General features: G+C 39.6%; 1 protein-coding gene across 6 annotated transcripts in view; it reads right to left on the reverse strand.

Annotated features, from left to right (window-relative positions):
* Nucleotides 1-21,451, reverse strand: part of LOC117499585 (connector enhancer of kinase suppressor of ras 2-like) — a 32,314-nt gene extending 10,863 nt beyond the window's left edge. For 2 of the 6 annotated variants that reach the window (XM_034152120.1, XM_034152091.1), the window contains exons 1-10: nt 20,963-21,451; nt 16,693-16,856; nt 14,300-14,502; nt 11,913-12,000; nt 8,705-8,746; nt 8,490-8,609; nt 6,259-6,318; nt 6,041-6,109; nt 2,931-3,077; nt 859-992 (exon numbers count right to left, since the gene is read on the reverse strand). In XM_034152120.1, coding sequence (XP_034008011.1) covers nt 859-992; nt 2,931-3,077; nt 6,041-6,109; nt 6,259-6,318; nt 8,490-8,609; nt 8,705-8,746; nt 11,913-12,000; nt 14,300-14,502; nt 16,693-16,856; nt 20,963-21,026 — 1,091 coding nt within the window. In that variant the 5' untranslated portion in view covers nt 21,027-21,451. Of the gene's footprint in view, nt 1-858; nt 993-2,930; nt 3,078-6,040; nt 6,110-6,258; nt 6,319-8,489; nt 8,610-8,704; nt 8,747-11,912; nt 12,019-14,299; nt 14,503-16,692; nt 16,857-20,962 lie in introns of all 6 variants that reach the window. The other 4 variants (XM_034152110.1, XM_034152072.1, XM_034152100.1 and 1 more) reach the window with 3 other exon arrangements.
* Between the last annotated feature and the right edge of the window lie 1,782 nt (nt 21,452-23,233).

Below are 23,233 nucleotides of genomic sequence, written 5' to 3' on the forward strand. Positions count from 1 at the left end.
AGTCGGGCGGGAGGACGTTAGTGTCCACGACAGTGGCCGCGGGTAACGTAATGTCCCCATGATCTGAACTGTTATTACCTGCAGTAGATGCAGTGTTACTGCTGGCGATAAGGGCTGGTTGTTTTAACCATTTTCTGATGTCCATTATTGACTACAGTATATTCTTCTTATTATTATTATTATTATTACTACAATTATTATTATTGTTATTATATATGTAATATTTTTCACTTTAGATTTTTTATTTTACACCCTTATGCACCCCCGTAGAACCGGGCCTGAAAAAAGCCCAATGACTTATTTACATAACAAGCTTGAAATAGACCCTTCCTATTTCTCCTTATTGTAATCAATCTGAGGCTTCTGTTTTAAGGGATGAGCTGCCAACACTCACATGCATCATTTACCTACATTTGATTAATTTTGCTAACTTATAACTGAACTTCTGAGGCAATATACCTCTAGTATATGAAGTGGCCCAGCCCTTCGTATTTTTTTCTGTATGTGGCCCTCAGTGAAAAACGTTTGGACACCCCTGAAGTAGTGTCAAAAACAGCCACGTTTTTCGTTAAAATGTTGAATCTGGCAATATTCTGTACAGTTTATCTGTTGTGGTCAACAAAGCCCACGAAAAGAACAAAGCAACAATGTTTGTGTCGTTATACTTTCTAACTTATTCATCCTATCTGTGGCCATTAGTCCTAAATTCATTGGTTCTGTTGTAAAAAAAAATGAAAATGCCACTAATGGATACACTAAAAAGACTGCTCCATCGGACTTCCAATAATAAAAAAACTCAGCAGTTATTTAGTAATGCAGGCACGTCTATATGTTTTTTGTGTGTAAGTGTGAGTTCACCTGGGGGTGTAGGGTTCTGCGGGGGGAGGGGGGATGAAGAGGTCCTGCAGGGCACAGCTACTCCTCCTGGATGGAGTACTTAAAGTGCTGGTGGGGGTGGCAACGCTGCTGCTGGGGCTCTGAGGGAAGATTGGCTGTGTTTGAGTGAATGTGTGTGTGTGTTTGTATGTGTTATGTGTGAGCATGAGCAAAAGAGAGAGAGACAGGCCGACAGAGAGAGAGAGAGAGAGAGAGGAACAGTTACGAGAATTAACACATAGAACATTTGGAGTTCACCGCAGTCCAGTCAGTTTGTGAGTCAGGGACCATTTGTTCGCTTCACACTGTGTTGCTGAGCTTCTCAACCGTGAAATGAGCCGTGTACTGTACATTTCTGATGCTCCACTTCTAACGAGTGCACACAAGAAGACGGGTGAGTGCGCAGTCTAATCGCCACTCTCATTCAGGTCAAGGAAAATCTGGTCGTAGCCTACATAATCTGTTAAGCAGCTCATGTTCATGTTCCTAGTTTATACACGATGCCTTTAAAACTAAATATTTATTATCTTTTAGCTACATATATGATATGATTATATCAGCAACTTCACTTCGGTGAGATGTAATCAAATCACAAGAAGCCTGTTGTGCAGTGATAAAACATGAACTTCTACAAAAAACACTTTAGAGCTTATTAAATGAGTAAGAACTGAGACTCTTGCAACAGTAGAATACTAATTTGTCACTGCTCAAACTATGCAAATATGTTGCGTAACTCACAGCTGACTAATATCAGCAATGTATTAACGGGAGATGTGCTCCATCATTAGACCATTATGTGCGTTAGAGCTACAGCAGGGCTTCCACAGCACAATGTTCTTTTCAATAACTTAACAGACTACCTTGACATTGTTAATTTTAGTCACATTGCAGAGCAGAACACATTAGTTTCTATGATGCCCCCCCCCCCCCCGCACCCCCACCCTTTCTGTCCTTTAAAAAATGCCAGAAGGAGAGCAAATTCGATTTAGGTGGAGAAGAAGAATGAGGATGTGTAGTGAAGGGGGAGGAGGCTGAGCAGGACAGAGCTTCTGGGCCTCAGGGGGGAGAAAACATTTTCTCTGGCCTAGGACTCAAAGAAAGGCTGGGCTCCATTAATACGCAGCCCTCTCATTTCCACCCATTCTGGCTCAGTCGCACGGTCCTAAAAATGTGCTTTGTTTGGCCGAAGTAGGACAACAGATGCCACTGAGGCCTGAAATGTCACATTGTGAATGAATTATACTGGAAACTCCAACCAATTAGTAGCAGGTAGTGCTACATAAAGGAAGTGGAAGCTTTAAAAAGAATACCTGGGCAATTCAGTACAAAACCCATAGCAACCACTCTCTGAAAAGGATATGGTTTACAAAGCTAATTTAAGATTTAGGGATCATTTTGTTAAAAATAATTGATTGCACCCTATAAGTGGTAGTAAAGAAGAGACACTACAGTAGAATAGTGTAAAAAATGGACACTATGAAACGTCCCAAGTTAATTACTTAATTACATTTTTGTTTAAATGTCTTGTTTGAATAGGAAAATAAGGCATTATCTTAAATAATAGAAGAACAAACCCTTCAGTAGAAAACTGTTCTGGCTCAGTGATGCAAATTGTCAAACCAGAATAAAATTAATGTTTCCCTTCCACTCTGAAAATAACAGAAGCAAAATAGTCCAAAAGAAATTGACCACTGCATGACAAAACATGCTTCTGCCAGAAGTGTCTCGCTCTCATTTATTTTTTTTATTTTAAAGATAATTCTTTGTTTTTGTCTCTTTATTTAGAACAGTCCCAAGAGAAGAAAGGGAAAGAAAGGGGATGAAATAGAGCAAAGAAACGCAGGTCAGATCCAACACGGGCCATGTTTTCTCTGAACCCAATCTTCACTTTGTACTATTAAAACTTGATCTTTTGCTATGTCTAATGTCCAGAGTCTTTGGGGTCTTAGTTTTTTAACAGACCGAAATACAGAGATATACACATACAAGTACATGTTGACACACCAACAGGCATGCACAAACATATCTGTGGAGGATGAAAGTGGTCATCATACTTGCAGGGCCAACGGTTTCCATCTCATGTTCTTGAGCAGCGCAGGGGTCGATGTGAGCGTGCTCTGTGGGCGTTTCTTCAGCGTCAGGGTGACACCTGCAGGGTCCCCACGCAGCAAGTTCACCAAGTTCTTCAGCTGCCAGCCCACCTAGCAAACAACAATCGTGTGATGAGTGATTTCTCGACACACAGGCATTCCCATGACTCAAGCTTTAACATGAACATCCAGTAGGTGACTAGTACAGGGATTCAATGTACATTCACTCCAGTTGCCATTTTAAATACTTAGGTGCCAACAATGTTCCCTAGTTCACACATGTCTTGGATAGCCTTTTTTATGCCCAGCCTACTTTCATGCTGTTGTGGTCGTTATTTTAATAATAGACAAGATCTTGATGGTTGTAAACTGCAGCACAGCCTCTGAGTTTGATGATGATGAGGTTTTGAAATGCAGAGTTGTGTGCTGAAGGGCATCTTGTACACCTCCCGTATTATCCGTCTGCAGGCGTTGTGATGAAGTGGTAAACCCGATGTTATGTACAACTGCATGTCTTGTAAATAGTCTTTAACCCAGTTTTTATGACATTTGGCACAAAAACATCTCGCCCAGAGAAACACGGTCCACAGCTGAACCAAATATGCCAGGTTCAGTTTGCTTGGCTGACTGCTCCGAGTCTCAGTACATTTTATGTGTTCAGAGCAGCCTGAGAAACCGGGCAATGACCTAGCAATCACTTTGTTCCTTTCCAAGTCATTTTTCACCTTGGCAACCACTACACAATAAATCTTCACACAGAAAGTGCATTAAAATATACCGACAGGCTGAAACAGACACTTTGATACTCAAAGGCAGCTTCTATGATAAAACATTTTTTGCTGTGTCAGACCATATAAAATGTGTTTATTGAATCAGTAAAACCCATGATTTTTAGCTTCTTCTTTTGTTCAACTATCTACTGCTTTGCCTTGGTAAATACTTTTTATTCTTTAAAAGGTGTTTCACATAAACCGTCATCCCAATGGTTTTTCTTTCTTTAATCTCCTTTCTGGGATTTTTTTTTAACACTGCAGTGTCAAGATTTACCATCCTTTTTGTTAATGTGTCTGAAGCCCTCCTCATTTATTGACCTGCACCAGAAATGCAATCTATTCTTGCTGCCTAGAGTTATTTATGTCTGACATGCAGTCTTTATTCTTGTTTTACAGCCTTTCAATCATGTGCCCAATAGCTTATTCAACATGAGATATAACACTTTGAGTGTTAATCAAAAGGCAGCTTTTGCCTGGGAGGAGTTTTTCCTTCATTACTTTCCTTTGGTTGATGCAACTCCTTACCTCAGCACTCATTGCTTCTCATGATCCTTCTTAGACTGCCTCCCACAACAAACATGTCTAGTTCAAAACAGTATCGACTTGTTTCTCCAAATGTTTCATCCTAGCTAATGCCTCCCACTAATGGGATGTTTAGAAACAATTAAACACCAGGAATGTGTTCTGAACTTTAGACCACAGTATATTAAATGTATTAATAATGTTAAAGCTGGTTATGGCCGTCATTATGAGTGACAGTGCATTTTTTATGTGACGGACACGTCTACTCAGTTTTCATATTGCCATCTTCGACCACTTAAACTGTCAAACTCGAATATAACAACATACAGCAAGTACAACAATATAACCCTCACTGCATAGTTAATACATAAGTAACAAACATGAATAAATATTGGATGATCCAAGACAACTGATGTCAGTCAAGCTGCAGAGTTGAAAAGCTGCTGCCAATCAAAGAATAACATAAATCATGACTGGTTTTGTGCAAGCCGAGCCTTCTGACTCATCATTAACGTAATTAATTACACCTGTGCTTTTCCTGCTATGACAGTTTAAGGGATCTGCCATGGAAAGGTCCGTTGGGATCCAGTGTAAATCTTTTGGTTCCCCATGAGGAGAATGCAACGACACCTCCGCACTCTTGCTTTAGTCAGCCTTCAAACTGCGCTTCAATGAGATGAAAGAGTCTTGACACCAATTTCGACTCTGCATTTGCACTTATTCTTTGTAAAAAATGGCTGCATTCAGTGGGTGAGTTGACTGACTGAAATGAACCTGGCTTGAGCTTTGTAATTATCATTCGTCTTGCTGTTGCGCACACAAGTAGCAATTATTTCAGACAAAGGCTGCAGTATTTAAATAGTGCGCCACCAAAAGCTTTCATTTCCACTGAATTTGTACAATGCTATGTACAACAATGAATTGCAACATCCCCAGCAAAGGACCTTTGTTGCATGTCATTCCCCAACAGTCTCCACTTTTGTCTTCCTGTTACAGTATGTCTCTACTATGTATCTTATAAAAACTAAAAACTACATTTAAAACAAATGCACCCAAAAATGTGCTTAAAATGAACTCTTTGAAAGTTGTCCCTCTCTAATAGGAGCAACCAAACTATTTCAAATTTTAGAGGAATGTCAATGAAGCACAGTCTACACACAGCCACCAGGTCCTGAGGAGGGGTGTAATTAATGGTAAATACACCTGTGTAAGTGCCTCATGGGTATCTGGGAGGTTAAACGTTACTACAGTGTTTTGTCTGGGGTTTGTTAAGGGCCCTAAGCAGGTACCTCTCGATGGACTCATGTGCTCATGTAATCACAAGTTCAATGATTTCAACTGACCATCCATCGGACCCTCCAACGGGCAAATAAACACATTTAACCAGAGATAAATATCCGCATCCTACAAAACGACCTATAAGAGGCACTACAGCCATCCACTTATACAGGAACCGCTCCAGAAGAGCTAACTGTGGATGTTCTGCAACTGCATACACACAATCTGAGGCAGGTTCTTTACAAAACAAGCATATCATACAAAAATATATATATTTGTTTTTATAGCACTTAAAAGGTTTGGCTTATTTAAAGTTAATGTACTTGCTTGATTCTTGCTATGCCGAGTTTGTATCCTCATTGACTTATGATAAAAGAGTCAGTTAAATGAAATGTTATGGTATTAAACAAAATGATATTTGGATAAACAATCTTCAAATGCAAAATGGACATAATTTAGGCAGTAAATATAATAAACACATCAAATAAATAATGGCCTTACCACTGTCTGAAGATTGACCTGAATGACTTCATCTCCAGCATGGATTTTCTTGCAGCGGTCAGCCAGAGACTGATGGACAGACAGAGAGTCATTTACTGCAGCTCCATTTCACGGCACAGCTTACTGTGACACGACCATAAGTGACACACCTCACTCCACAAATTAAACTACAAGTGAATGGGCAGTGAGGCCAAGAACACAAAGAGGCTTGTACTTACTCCTTCTGTTGTCCCGGTGATTACATGCAAACCATCATATGTTGATTTGATATACATGCCCTGAGGGAAGAAAGCAAGAATGTAAATGATTACATCACAAAGCAAACTTAAGGCTCTTTTAACAAAATGCATTTGCAGCCATTTGCAGAACAAACCAGGGCTATTGCAATCCATTTGTGTTAATCTGCTCGTAGTGCAAGATAGGAGTAGGAGTTTTGATTTGTCTCAATTATTTAAAATATATATATATTAAGCTGCAGTGCAAGTCAAAACTATTTTACTGAGCTTGGCTTTGCAAATGTTAAAATGACAAAAGAAAGGTCCTTAAATAATATTGTCAAACATAAAAAGGCACAATATGATTTAAATCATGTAGTGAATCCACTCAAAGCTTTTTAAAGCAGACTGAATCAAACATGGAGGATTATTTTTCTGCAAATACGGTTGTCTGTATACGAGCTAAAGGTTTCCACTAAAAGGGGTCTAAAAGGCCTTGCAAAGATGCATACACACAATCATACAAACACACACCCAGACACACATTCGCACACAGATGTGCATGAGTAAACATGTACACTCTCACACAGATACACAGAAGCAGCATGCCAGCCTTCAAGATGAGTGTAAGAGGTTTATTTTTAGGCCACTTGGTCCACTGCTGTGTTCAGGTTTCACTGAACGGATGAGAGAACTTCCATGCCCCCTGCTAGCGTTTGTGTGGGGGTGGGGCTTTTATTGTGGCCCCGAGCAGGGCGCTCGTGCCTGAGTATAGGTCAGTGGGAAGATGGAGTCCAACCACGAGCTCATAGTTATAATGTGGTGGGAAAAAGAGATGTCCCTGCCACTAAATCCAGAGCCTACAGTTTGTCCCCAGAGTGAGTGTATTCGTCATGTGTTGCATGCAATTGCTAATTTAAGCATTTTCTATTTTGTTCATTTTAACCTTCACCACATGTTTTCTATGTTGCATTTTATCACCTGACTCATATGCCCACAAGCTCAGGAAAAACCTAGTTTTAGGACGGCTACAGTGAGCTTCATTTGACACTGGACAGTAAAGCAGAGCATCGTCTTTATGTCTTTTTTCATTACTCTCTCGTTTTTAAATGTTAAATGCTACCACGAATCATCTGGATGTAAACCGTGAACAGCAAGGGCTCTTATTAACCCAAGGAAATGTGGAGTTAAGATGTCTTCTATATCTCGTCTAATATTTCAGATCCCTCAAAACATGTGCAACAAAACCAAAAGTATTTGCATGACTTATATTTAGAAGTATATCAACTGTTTCTTTTATTCTTTACAATTTAGTTCAACCAACTTAGCCTGTGTGCTCCATGTTGCCAAAATTGTAGAGGTTTACAAACTCTGATAAAGCTGGCAGAATCAAATCAGGCAAGGTTAGTATTAGTGATTGAGCAACTGAATTGTTTATGTTTGCAGTGAGTGAGATGCATGCTGCAGGATCATTTGCACTTGCCATATTTGAATCAAACTCATGCTGTTGCCATTTCTGTGATTAGTTTTTCCACCATCCATCATTATTAGTAGATATGTACTTTACTTTTTTGGTAGCTTTTGCCTGTGTTCATTTCATCAAACCTGAAAAACAATTTAACATTTTAATAAAAGCGTACTCAAGTGTAATAAAGATAATAATTGAATAGGCACGTACCACATGTGTGGTAGGGTATTGGGTTTGTACGATTGTTACATTGTTGTGATTACTGCAATTTATTTCTTGCAATTTTCCTGTCATTTGTCAGGCTGGTATTTAAAACAGAGCATCCTCTAATGGGTAGGATGGTCAATTCTGCAGGTCTCCCTTGAAAAAGAGATAATTGATCTCAATGGGATTTCACCTGGATAAATAAAGGTTTTGAATTTAATTGAATTGAATTAGGAACTTAGCATGGTAATTACACCTTGTGGTTTCTTCTTACCTGTAGATCTATTTATAAATCAATATTTTTTGGGCACGGGTAGCCAAATGTTAGAGGTATTTGCTTTTCTGCTAATGGAATTTAATGGCGATCGGAAACCGTATCACCGTGCAAAAGGAAGCGTGCATCCACTCATTAATGCTTACTCGTTGGCGAGTGTAGTTCAAAAAGAAAATAAATAGCTCCTACAAGAAACAGCTCCCAAATGGCAACTCATATCAATTTAGATGACTAAATAGCACTACTATTTTGGGGTGATCTGTCTGAGTCTGACGGGGATAGCCTTACCAGTCCTTCAGTAGATTTTATGTTGGCTAGCTGCACAACCTCCAGATGTGCAGCCTGGGACACCATGGGATCCGAGGACAGAGCGATAATCTGGTCGCACACTTCTGACAGAGTTTTACACTGGGGAGGACATATAAGGGATGAGTAAAACCTTAAAGAACGGGCATTAAATATGTATTTACATCGGATCCAGTGTAATAAAGTCAGAAACTCACCACATGCAGGATTTTGTTTTCGGTTTCGTACACAGAGCATTCCTGGGGAACATTCAGAGAGCACTATTACCTCCAGAGAATGTGTCAAAATGGAGTTATTATTGGCATTTTTTGCTGTAGGTGGTTTTAAGCAAAAACCGAGCAGCTTGGCACCTATAACCCCCAACACTCCCACACAGGCATGCACAAACACAAAACAAATGAATCATCAATGCGGAGGCATGCCTCTCTCTCTCTCTCTCTCTCTCTGCTAGTCTTCCTCTCTCAGCCTTCAACTCTCTCCCTATCGCCCTATTTCACTCCCACCTGCAATTTTTCCTATTTACATTTTGCTCTTAACTTGATATAAACATTCTCATCCACAGAGACCGTCCTAAAACCAATTAAACATCACTTGGGTCATTATTAACAGATTCTGGAGGGTTGCACAGGGCTGTGCTCATCATCATGTTTAGGCCAAATACAGATGTACCAGTAATAAAACATGTGATCAATTATCAAATTTCATGTGATCTGCAATGCCTTTTTGTTTTGCTGAGACACCTGAATTTCCCTACGGGGATCAATAGGGGTTTATCTTATCTTAAATATGTAATCTAGTAATCTATGTAAACCAGAATATTTGTGCATAAACAGAATAAAGTTAATATTTACATCCATGGTTGGTTATCTGACCTGAAGTCATTAAGTGAGACATTTCTTTAGTTTATCTGCATCAATACATAACCAACTTTGGTACCACTTTACAATAAGACTACCCTTATAAAGGATTCATAAAGGGTATATAATTAGGTTATTAATTAGGTTGTAAACACTTTATTAATCATTAAGAACCATTTATAAACCAGTTCTAATGTAGTTTTCATACATCAACACAGGCTCACTGTTTGGCAAGATGACTAAGCCTTATATTGGCTACCTAGCTTACTTCGTCTTCTTCATCAGCCAGCATCCTTGGTATCTGTTGTTCACTGAGTTGATTCTCCCCCTTCCATCTTGATGTTTCTTGGCATCTCTTTATGACCATTTATTTATGAGTTGCTAACATTTATAACTGCCAAAAGGGAGCCTTGTAAAGTGTAAAACACATTCCCATTTATTAATGAGTTACTACCAATTTGTATTGTAAAGTGTTAAACAAATCACCATTTATTAATGAGTTACTAACATTTATAATTAGTTTAAGTTATATTAAGCCTTAAAGTTATGCATAAATTAGGGTGTGGTCACATTGAATGACAGGTCTGTCAAGTGACTGCTGCTGTTAGCTTTCTGCTCTGCTAGCATCTCCGTGATGCTACAGGGGCTCTGCCTGCTCAACTCATCCGGGGAGCATAACTTGAACTCTGCCGTGTTTGTTGTGCTGGTGCCTTGTGGATTATTCATGCTTATATCGGACTATTGTGACTCGCTCCGCATTTAAAACAGACGGTGCATGAATGCAGTTTTACGGTAAGTGAAATTCGAGTACTTTATTTATGTGTTGCTTATGTTTTTAGTCAGCTAACGTTAATGAATGTTAATGCTTGGGTTAGCATGTAAGCAAGTGGTAGCTACATCTGTGCTAACGATGCTAATCGTAGCCTCCAAGTTAAAGCGTAATAGAGAAGTGTTAAGCATTAAGTGGGATAATACTGTAGAACAAACGGCTTCTGTTTGAGGTTGGTAAAATAAGGTCATCCTTGTAAGTTAGAGAGATATTTTATTAGGTAGGTAACTTTATGCATTGATAAGGTTCATTTAAATTAGCTATGATCGATTATGTAGACAAGCTAACGTCAAAGTAGTGTTGAAGAGCGGCCTAGTGTATGTGAAATTAACCTCACAATAAGATGTATGTATATTACAAATATTAATGTCATATTTCAAGATGATTACTTAGATATTACAATATGGTTGGTTGAGCTGGAGTTCATTATTGAGCTTACATGTTAACGTCACAGTCATATCTGAAGAACGAACCCAAAACTTGTTATTACTACTAATACTAATCACAATAATATATTTTGCCAAGAAATGTATACTTTTATTCTGGAAGAATGAACGTCCCCCAACATTTAAACTTTTCATTGATCAGATAACACATTTTTTACCTCTGGAGAAAATGACATTGGAAAAATATAATCGTGGACATATTTTTCAAGCTCTGTGGTTGCCATTGTTTTCGTATTTGGAAAACATATCTGAGATATGACCAGTGATGGAATGGTGCATTCTGTGGCTATTTGTCCTGACGGCCGGAAATACGTGTTATGGTGTTGTCATTGTCTACATTGTCACTGTATTGTATAATTATTTGTATTGTATAATTATTTGTTTGTTTTACTTGTCTGGTTTTTATTTTATTTTTTATTTATTTATTTTTTGGTTCTATTTTTCCTTTTCATTTTTATGTTTATTTTCATGGCTCTGTTGTTTAAGTTATATTGATAAGCATTTTTTGGTTTTGCCTGTGCGGGTATGTGTGGGTGGAGGGAGGGAGGGGGGAGTGTAGTGAGTGTACTGTGATATTACAATATAAATGAAATGGCATCGATTATTGTACACTATAATGAAATAAAAAGACTATTATATTATTATATTATAAATAAATAAATATGTGTATCAGTCATAAACAGTCATTACTTAGAGTCCTAATTTTCTTCATGTGTGAATAAAATGTTTTGCTTGGCTCTTTTGCATCTTACTTTGCATTTGCAAGGCTCCCTTTTACCAATTATAAATGGTAGTAACTCATTCATAGGTGGTCATAAGAGATGCCAAGAAACATCAAGATGGAAGGGGGGGGAATCAACTCAGTGAACAACAGATACCAAGGATTCTGGCTGATGAAGAAGACGAAGTAAGCTAGGTAGCCAATATAAGGCTTAGCAGTACAGATAAATGTAGGCTCACTATTTGGCAAGCAACCGGTCACAGTTGCCCTGTTTATCTCATGTCTTATAAAAGCTTATTAATGATTTATAAAGTGTTCACAACCTAATTAATAAATGAATTACAAACTATTCATAAACCCTTTATAAGGGTAGTCTTATTGTAAAGTGGTACCCAAACTTTACTGAAGCTTCTAAAAACCAGCACTTTGGCATTACTATGATACTCATGTGGGGAATCAGTTTACTCTTGTTTATGGGAGGTTTTTTAATCTCAAATTGAATTAAAAAAAAGTTGAGTTGCATAACAGTATTATATTACATCATGTATTTACCTGTTGTACAATTGTAGTGAGCTCCAGACAAAGCTGGATCACGTTGTTCCTGGTCACAGAGTAATCTGCAACTGCAGCAAACGGAGATCTGAAAAAGAACGAGCATCTGGAATGAACCATTAGATCATTCTTCCTCTGAGACTAAATCATTGGTAAATCTGAGGGAACATTTCCAAACACGCAACGGTGAACATCAGCATGCATACACAGGCCTTATGACTGCTTCATTCTCATCTACATTTTGGAGGTTTTTTCTTACTCATTTAAAGTGGACCTATCATGCTATATTTGAACAATATATTGTAGGGCCATACCTATATAAAGTATATAAATATAGTTTTTTTTTCAAAATACCAAACAGATCCTGCATTTTAGCCATGCCTCATTTCGCTCTATTTGCTCTTTCCAGCCCTGTTTTTGCAGGGGGCTGATTCTGTGAGCTGCAGCTGACCACGCCCCCCTGCAGGAGAGGGGAGCGTGCTTTGAGATCAGCTGCTGGGCTGTCAGAAGAGGGGGAGAAAAAGAGATCTCCGTCCTCCGTGTTTTATTCTTATATTATTATATAGAGTCGTTATTCATTTGTTTTAAAGCTCAATAAATAACAAAGAAGACCTTTGACCGGCACTTTTCTAATTTTGTCCAGAAGATTTAAACTTTAACGGACATGTTGACCGGCGGAAAAAAATCGAAGTGAAACTCTGCCGCACGGTCCCCTCGTTCCTTGGAAGAGGCGGAGAGGTGGGTGTTTGTCATCTGCTGGTGGACTAACCGGAGATAATTACAGTGCTTGCCTCGACGGGGAGGGATTGCATTGAATTAAAGCAGCGGGAGCAAACGCTTGCCTCGGGGAGGGAGAAAAAAATCCACAGCGGAGAATAAACAGAAGGGCAACCATGGCAACCATGCGCGGGAAGTCTTCTTCGCTGCTTTGGTGGCAGACTACAGCGCCACTTACAGGCCTGGCATATGTACTACAGCGTCTCCAGCGCTTTCGAGCGGCAATGGCCGGCCGTGGCCCAACCCCACATTCCCCTGATAGGTGGAGAGTTGGCCATACAGGTGGAGCTCATCCGTCCTGACGTCAGAGAAATTTCAAATCTGTATCAGTTTTTATCAGATCCGTTGCAGCCCCGTTTTTAGAGATTTGGGTATGGAGGAAAAGAGAGAGGGTTGTGTTTTCTGACACTTGGTGAGTTCCCTGGAACACCGGGGACACATATTCATGTATAAAAGACGTACAAAAGTGCATTTTGCATGATGGGTCCCCTTTAAAGTCCGATTTATGAGAATGATATTAGTGATACTTTGGCCCATATGTACAGTTTATCATCCACTTATAAAAACATTTGTATAAACAACTTCATGTGTTAAATGTTTATATAGTATACAAAAAAAGTATCTTCATATAATGGTAAATGCTTATGTGTACTTTTGGATATTGAATTTTTTATTAAAATGGATGCTGCAGATTTGAATTGCCAACATAGGAAAAGAAAGAGCATTTAACTTGTCTTTTCTTTTGAACATTGTGTGCTTTCAACTTCCAATTTGACACACACACACACACACACACACACACACACACACACACACACACACACACACACACACACACACACACACACACACACACACACACACACACACACACACACACACACACACCACACACACACACACACACACACACACACACACACACACACACACACACACACACACACACACACACACACACACACACACACACACACACACACACACACACACACACACACACACACACACACACACAAAAATAGATGAAAACACACATTGGCACAATCCCACTGAGAAGCAAAGGGATAAAGCAAAAATATAAATAGACTTGCTCAGTGCATTTTTACCACCCTGTCAAAGTCTTCTTATATAAGGCCGTTACTCATCTGTTCTTGTCAGCTGATTGGTTATGGACATAACATGAAAAACAAACTGGTCTGTTGGTGGTAAAAAAACAACTAGCATCCCTACAATTTTACATGAACCAATGCAAGGTGCCAGAAAAACAAGAGGCATTCCTATGTTGAAGTTATTTTGAAAAATTCATATTGAACCATCCATCATATAAAATCCAGTCCAATGCAGAGTTTTTATTTTTGCTTGAAAATGCAATCATGAGTAAGTATCCAAGATTAACTTAGATACTGCATGTCAGGCTGTCAATCATGATGGTACAACATTTGAGACTTTATCAGCCAAAACCAGTGCTGCTACTGTAACACCCAAATATAAAAACTAAAAAGGGGAAACCTTGCCCGTGTTTCAGTGTGCATGTTTTAATCCCTGTGTTGACACATGTGTTTAACAGGATTACACATATTACAGGTGCACTTTTTCGCAAATCTCACCTGTCCAGCCACGCCAGAAGGCTTTTGGCCGCAGCGATCAGGTCCACCACGGAGGTAAGGAAGTCGTTGGGCAGCTTGTGGGAGGCTCTGCCGTCGTAATGGCCGCTGCGCCGCCTGTCTGTGATGAAGTTCTGCAGGTTCTTGGCAGATGCGTTCAGCTTATGAGAAAGAGTTTTCAGATTCTCAGTCTCCAGCCCATAATTCTAGAAAAGAGAGGAAAGTAAACCCAATCTGTTTGACCAGTTTGTCAGTGTTTGTTTTTGCCGTTTTCCAGGAATTGCTCCAGTTCGGAGACAACTGTTGTCATGACATTGCTCTGTGAATAAAAATAGTAACAGAGGAGCCCACTGTGTCACACTCTTACCACATGAGGTAAGAAACCACTGACCCATTCACCCCGCCTGCTCCCCTCCATCTGTCACATTGCATGTGGAGGGATAGCAGAGCAATCATTACCCGGTTACATGCACATGGAGGCCAGTCGGCGACTGTCACGTTAGTTTCTCGGGAGGGGAGGAGGGTCCACTAATCATATTCAATACAGCAGTGCCGGAGAGACTTAAAGCTAAATCCCAGTTACATAACGAGCTTTGGGGCTGAAGCAAGGCCCCCTGTGCAGCGATGCGGGATGAGAGGACTTTAGATTCAGATTGCATCTGTGACCTCAGTCCATGAAATCTCCATCCAGTCTCTCTATGCGTCTCTCGGGCTGAAACGTACCCATCTTAATTTCTATTCCACCATCTCGCCTTCATAATGTTCTTCAAATCTTTATATCTTCTTATTATTATTTCAACCAATATGTTGCCGTCCGATAACTTCAGCCTACTTTCAGCTACAGAAACCATTCAAATATCAAAATATTCAGCCTTTTCAGCACATGATGGGAAACTTTCAACTTTTCCAAAATATTTTACACTTTTTGAAATATTCAGCTTTTTAAACTCTTTTTTTAACATGTAACTCAATGGGAGGAACCTTCAAATCCTCTTTTACCTACACCTTGCACCAAATGCTTCTCCTTCCACATACTTTCAGCTAGAGACTTCATTCCAACTTTAAAATGATCACAAGACCTTCAGCTATAAAACTTGTTCTTCTGATTTTTCATATCTTTTATACTTTTTGAGATATTTAACTTAGTTTGGAGCTTGGTAAAGAGGCTTTCTTCAGATTTTAACATTAGTGTGTATTGCGCAGCTCGTTAAGTCTAGAGTGCTTTGATCTCAAAACAGAGTGGAGGAGTGCTTGAAATTCACCCAAAAAAATGTTTTAAACCTGCCATAATTCCCAAACTTTTAAAAGTTGTGAAGAATAAAATTCCTTAAGTGTTAAATTGCTTAGTTCTAGCTCTTCGAATTTGAGGATTTGCTACTTTTATATCATTTTACTGTAAACCCACAATTTGAAGTCACATTAGGTTCTGTGAAATAGTTATATATTATCCTCATGTCATGTTATGTGAGGATTAAATGACAATGTAATCTGCAGATTAGTCGATTATGAAATAAATGTTCGTATGCAGCCCAATACTGGCGTTTGAATTTTGAACTTTTGTGTTCTAGCAGAAGCATTAATCAACCAAAAATCATCCCAAACTTTTCAAATCGGAGAAAAGGTAAAGGCTTCTCCCTGATAGAAAACAAATACATCTTTGACCTAATTATCTGTTCTTGACTGAATTGAGTTTTTTTTTTCAGAAACTACAGTGCCTTGATAGAGGCGATAGAGACTCCTGAAAAGGATGTTTCTTCAAAATTAGTTTAACTTGTGTCATTGTGGATTGAATTAATCCAAAATGTTGTGCAACCTGAATTGTCTTCTGTACTGTGTTGTAAATTGAAGATGTTGCAATAAAAAAATGTATGATAACAAAAAAACTTGTGTCATTGTGATGCTGCTGACCTGAATCACAAGGTAAAACAAGTCTGAGGTCGCTGCAGTGAGACCCGGGGTGAGTGTTCCAATCTGTGCTGATATTAGACTTTTACTCCTGACTAGCACCTTAGCCATATCATCAACATCAGTCTACTATCGTGCTGACACACACAAAACGTTGTGATTCTAAGAGTAACAGCAGAAATCACTTAAGGGGGCCCTTTTGTGCTTGATTTAATCTTAAGCATTTCCCCAATCAAAATTAGAACTATTCCTGAAACGATTTTGCAAAATGAGTAACAGACTTTATAAAAAAACTCTATCAATTAACACTATCAGTTGAAACCTCACATAGACTAATCTTGACACCACATGTTGGGATTAATCCAATTAATTTGTATTCAAAAGCTGAGGAGGAATCAAAATGTGCTACAGAAACTTTGTCAAACAGCAGTGGTCTGGGAGAGGTGACAGTACAGAGTAGTGGGAGGACAGTGTGGGATTTCTGGACTCACCAGAGCACAAAGTAAGTCCACAGCCTCCAGTATGAGCTCCTGGTGGCCGATTCTGGACACTCCCAAATCCTCCAGCTCCTGGTGGGTGATACGCAGCAGCTGGTCCCCCCCTACTTTCTCTTTCTCGAAGGTCTTGATGTACTGCTGTAGGCAGTCGTCCAGGCCTGAGGGATTCACACAGGAAAAACGTTCAGTACAGCTCCACAACATGAACATTTTGTTTGTTGGCAGTATCAGACTTTCTGAGCACTTGTGAAACCCCCATTTGCATTTTGTGGCTAGATATCACTTTTCCTGTGAGGATAATGTGTCGATATCTGTAAAGTGTGAGCACAGGTTGTATTTTAAGTGTGAAACAGTCTGTGTCAATAAAGAAAACTGACAGATTCCTCCTCCTCAACAGTCTTGAGGTGCAGTTTCACCTTTAAACTAGAGAAAGCTTTCAACTAAGACGAGGCTGCTTGTGCTCAGCTAGTGTTACATCTTTCACTGCTGCAGCAGGTGTGAAGTCTTTTGGTGACGCAGTTGATGAAGAGGAGCAGACTTGAACAGAGTCTGATTCTGCATCAGCCATCTACAGCACTGATTCATACCTATTCAACAGAGGTTTAAAACTGTGCTAACACATGTAGCAATAGGGGTAACATGACTAAAAACCTCAAGAAATACCATCATGTTGACCCAACTTGCATGTTATCTGCAAACAGGTAATTTCAGTAGCATTGTATTGGACTGCATTTTCTGTAAGTGTTAATAATATTTAACAACATATTTAGCTCTAAATCTGTGCTAACAGTGATAAATGATTTTGAAATCATAAACATTGGATGCTGTTTAAAAAAAATGTAATAGTAGAGGTCCATTGAGTCTAAAATGTTTTCTGCAGTTGCATTCCCTTTCATATCATTAAACACACAATTAAGCTGAAATAGAATAGAAATACATAATGTTCCCATAATTGATTAATGTGCTCATTGTGTGATTAAGCATTCGGTCTATAAAATGTCAGAAAGTAGTGAAAAATGCCTATCATAATTTCGGAGAGCCCCAAGGTACGTCTTCAAATTATTTATTTCATCTTATTTTCATCTTTCCAAAACTAAAACATTCGTGTTACTTTTAAAGAAGACAAAGGAAAAGAGCAAATAATGAAGAAAATAGTCCTTGTCTGTCTATTGAGGAACTGATTAATTGATCAACCATGTGAACTCCAACCCATTTTATGTAAATAAACCAAATTTCACCATACATGTCACCAGAAAGTGCTCTGAATGTTAACTCGTTGCTCATCTCGTCGTCTCATCGCCGCAGACCTTTTACATACATGCGTTTCAGAGCTTTCCCTAAACCTGATCAAGCATTCAGATTGGGTTTAGCAAGCAGCTAAACGGTGGAGAGGAAACATAGGGAGTTTCATGGTTTAGCCTCAAATGTAAAGGCTTAACTAATCAGCCTCTTTACCAAGTTAATTGAGACTCATTATGTCAATGAAGTATTCCCCATGTTGCTATAGAAACCTTGAAGTAGGGTTTTGGCAGGGGTACTCCCTGACCGCTCGACCAAATAAAGAAATGTGTGAAGAGAGGACACAATGCTTTCCAAAAAGTGATGATAGCATGAGAGATCTAGCCGACATACTGAGTTCATCAGTAATAACTCTAAAACTCCCATGGGATTTGAGATGTTTATATGATATTGAATAGCACCATGTAGCACTATTTTTTATGAATAAAAAGTATTACTTTAAATGATATGGGGGAGTTAAGAGATGAACACTGATGCTGTATGATAAAGTTTCAATCTGAAATACATTCATACTTGTCCTCCTGTAGCACCATTTTAAAGGAAAGCTTCTCTAGATGGAGTACACTTTGCTGATTGCACTAAGGGATTTTCCTGTCCATGTCATATGCGGGTCAGATTATGAGGCACGCTGAGGAGAAATTAAAAGTGCAGTTCTGACATAGCCTGATCTAATTTCTAGATAATCCACTGGTAATATAAGGTAAAAGAGACACTAAACACTGTTAGCATCTCAAAAATGGATTCCTGTTAATCCGACTTGTCATTGATCGCTTTCTTCGACTGTCACTGAGTGAAACAAAACTGAAAGAAAAGATTAAACTGATATACTTCACAAAACATGAATTATGATAATGCACACTGACAGGAAGAGCCTGCGAGATTATACTAAGCCTGCATTAAGTATGCGCCTCCAAACACACACACGCTATCAATGACAGTAAAACACACAATGAACACATCATGTGTTTGCACAGATACCACGCAGTAGTTTCACAACACAAAATGTTTCAGTGAAAGCGGGAATTCTTTTCTCTTTTGTGACGAGAATCTCTTCTTTAGAGAGGCTTTGTCACAGCTGGGGTCTTGCTCACACAAAACACCAGCGGGGGGAGGAGAGTGGGATTGTGGGAAGGTCACAGGGTGCCCCTATTTGGCCTCCAGTGACATCATGGAGCGCTATGCTAATAATTGAACCTGTGAATGCTCACGACAAAACACTGCCAGTCCTGAGGAGCTGAGAATGGATGGGAGACAAGACTGAACCCCCCCCTCTCCCTTTCCTCTCCCTCTGTGGCACTCTGTCCCTCACTTTGAATTACCATTACTGGGCTCTGGGCACAGAATCCTCTCTGCTCCACTTGCTGGATGTGGGACACTGAAGAGCCCTCTCTTATATGCCATCTCCGCTTCTCGCTCCCTACATTTCTTACTACAAGCTTATTTACAGGTCCTCTTAGATATCATTTAAACTGTTGTTATTTGCTTTTCTCTACCTACAAAATCACCCTTCATTCTTTTGTCTGTATAAATCCTCCATAAAGCCATATACTTTACTGAGCCAGCAAACTTACAAAACACCTTGTTTGAAAAGGCAGCATCAGAATCAAGTACTTGTAACACACAGCTCATACTAAGAGAGGTCTGGTTCTGCAATCATAATATGTCTGAGCCAGCAGAAAAAGGCCCACAGGCTTAGAATTATGACTAAGAGAGTGCCTGTAGAGTATGTGTGTGTGTGTGTGTGTGTGTGTGTGTGTGTGTGTGTGTGTGTGTGTGTGTGTGTGTGTGTGTGTGTGTGTGTGTGTGTGTGTGTGTGTGGAGGCAGAAAACATGTATGTGTATGATGTGTATGTTTCATCCGAAGGGCTGTGGCCTGACACGTGAGCATGTGGCTCTGCTTAACAACACACATTACTGAAAAAAATCACAATAATGACAAATACAGAGACTTGCATCTTGCACATTTGATAATAACAGACCTCCAGAGGCAAACATTTTGTAATGCAACCAGACAAAAAGCAGAAAATCTAATGAGTTTTCTGTGCCCTGACAGTGTGCTTGTGTGGGATATTTATACATATTCAGACAATTATCCTCTGAGGAGCCTCTCATCTAATATACCTAACAAATGTATAAAGGAATTAATGCATATTAACAATTATATAGGCCTAGGCCTCCATTCAGTTCATACAAAAGCATCACTTTCCATCAGGAGAGCAGTTGGCCTCAAGAATGCTTCTGTTATTGGATCATATCTTTGTGTTCAAACCTCTTTGTCTTTTGGGTGTTTCCCAAATATAAAATGTTTTCCAACTTACACAAGATGCTCTTATGCTAAATAAATGCCTATAATAATAGTAAACCTGAGCTCAGAGCTGGTATACTCTTATACCACCTCGGGGTTAGAGTGCATCAGTGGATTTCAAGACTATTTAAGCTACTTGTCAGCTGTGACTTCTTAATGTCTTAGAACATCTGTGGATCAACATTTGGCACAGATGGCTGTAGGCTTTGACAATGTACAGCTATAATAGCTCTTATTCTAGACAGCAGAAATAAACCTTAACCGATTACTTGGAACATGGATTCAGAATGATCCAGTGAGAAGGGTTGTGTTTTTAACTACTGAATCTCTGCTATGTTTCCCAGCCTCCAGCGAGCCAGCCCCGCGATAACAAACCACCGAGGGACACAATAGAGGCACAATTGATCTGAAAGGACAAGTCGTCTACAGATTGAAACAGTCTGGAATAAATCGATCAATGATTCAAGGATGTAATTAAAAGCCTCTATCAGCCGCATGCCGATGAGGCAGCAATCCGAGGCTCAGCAGGTGTTTTGTTCCCTTTTGGCATCTCGAGTGAATCTGTGATGAAATGCGTTTCCACTCGCAGCAGAAGACTGTATTCATGCGATATTGCAGTTTGTGAGATCAGTTCGGCTAACATCGTGCCTGAAGCCTTACCTTTCATCCAGTCAACCACTTGACTGGAGCTCCACTTGCTCACAGGCTCCATAACCAGTGCCATAGAGAAGTTTGTCTTCGCGCTTGACAAAAGAAAAACACCCCAAACACGCCCACTCCCCCTCTCAAAAAATGTTTTTTCTTCAAGAATAACAATTAGAAATTAAAAAGGGTAAATCAGATGGCCCTCAAAATTATTCTGTGGTGGGTTTGAGTGTTTACAAACAAAACGAGGTAGGTCCAAAAGGTCCAAAATGTCGCTTTGATAAGCCCGAGTGCAGCCCGGCGGACTTCTGCACATTCCTGCGCTGTTTGCTCGCTTGAAAGAGCTCTTTTTACTTGTCATTCATGTCAGGTTCAGTGGCGGTAATGCTGGTGGGTCGCTGCTACTCGACCCCCCTTCCCAAATACATCCCAGTACCATCCAGTGCGGAGGAGAACAACGCACAGACTGTCATTTCATACTGTGTCTGGAAAGGTTGGGTTCGCTCTGAGCATCCTCCCTCACACACAGACATGGAGTCACAGCCCTCACCGTGCGAAGTGTGTTTGTATGAGGGGCGATTAGTGCCACAGAAAGAGGCAGGGGGAATTAATGACATCCAGTTTATGGATGTTGATAATAAAAACAATCCAGTAAATGAACAGCTTGGCTGAGCTGCAGAAATGTTGCATTGCAGTTCACGCATGAGCATGCAACATTGATAAGAATGTTAAAAGACAAGTGTGTATAATTTTGGGGGATTTAGTAGCAGAAAAGCATTGAATACAATATTCATAACCATGCTTTTTTTAAAAGCCTATGGTCTCCAGACACTAATAATTAATGTATTTTGTTATGAACCCTATACTAGAAAGTGGGCACAATTCCACACCGTGTTTCTACAGTAACCCACAACAAACAAGAGGCCTTTCATGTTCCTTTGTTTCCTGAAGTCCACTATGTTCACCATCACGCTTAGAAAGGGATATTTTTGCAACCGCATTCCTTTAGGTATTATTGAATCCTTCACACATGTCACTGTCCATAATAGATCTGTCTTTTAAGGAACTGTGCTGGTGGGACAATACCAGACCACAACAAAGAACCCAGGAGTTGCCAATGCCAGAAAAAGGACATGACCCATCATTGGCTTCCCAGCCATAGAAAATGTGAATGGATCAAGCTGGGAGCATTGCATCCATGGATTGGGTCCAGGTCTGAATGAGGGAATGTTTTTAATAGTTTTTCTGGATGTTTTATATGGGGCACACTAAGCGATTGCACTCGTTCAACTTTGTTTCTGCAAGCACGATAAGCACTTATTGCAGAAACAATACATTCTTTCTCCATAATATATACAGCAATTTAGAACATGCAACCTGAGCCACCAATTAATCCATTCAACACAATGACCAGGCTGACAATGATTCCGCTTCCTTCTCCATCAGTCCTTCGGGCACTAACCACCTCTCATACACTCCACTGTTTCCTCCTGCCGTCTTTGTCGCTGCTCACGCCTCCATCACACAAAGCGCAGTGTAGCGGTCACTAACGAGACAAGGAAGCGGACATGCGCCTCGCTTTTTTCATGTCTTGGTAAACAGCCTCAGGGTCTAAGCGTATCACTGCATGGACACTCCATCAAATGCTAAACTGAATCTCTTACCATCTATTTAAACAAATAAATACACTGATGATGCACACTCTACATTTCCATGATATCTGTTATAATTTGGTAATCACCATATTTAAAGTAGGCCTAGCTTATTATGTCCATCATCTTGGTCAAATAAAAATCTACAGCATGAATACATTTTTAAAAGTATTCATTTCAAATCAATAGGCTGCATTCAAATGTAAAACTCTCAGACAAAGCATGCGGTGTCTGAAAAAAACATGTTTGACTTTTTGCAAGTGTTGCCAACGGTACAAGCAGGTAAATGAGCCAATAAAGCAGAAACCCAAGCAGGGCTAGCAATGACATTCAACATAATCGATAAAGATACATAGGGACAGGAAGCTTTTCTGTGTGAAGCTTGATAATGTGGCAGGACAAGCGAATATACTCTGAAAAGCACCAGCTTTTTTTACCTTTATGACTCATATTTATGCAGTAGATAACAGCCAGAAGGACATTCCAGCATTTCACTGGCCATGCACAACAACTAACAGTATCAGACTTGTATAATTGCAGTGCCATAAATTAAGATGAGAATGTTTGTCTTCTTGAAGAATGCTACAAAAATGCAATATATTCCATAACATAATGCTAAACCATGCCTCAAGAT

Source organism: Trematomus bernacchii, unplaced genomic scaffold (assembly GCF_902827165.1).
Source record: "Trematomus bernacchii unplaced genomic scaffold, fTreBer1.1, whole genome shotgun sequence".
Taxonomy (NCBI): domain Eukaryota; kingdom Metazoa; phylum Chordata; class Actinopteri; order Perciformes; family Nototheniidae; genus Trematomus; species Trematomus bernacchii.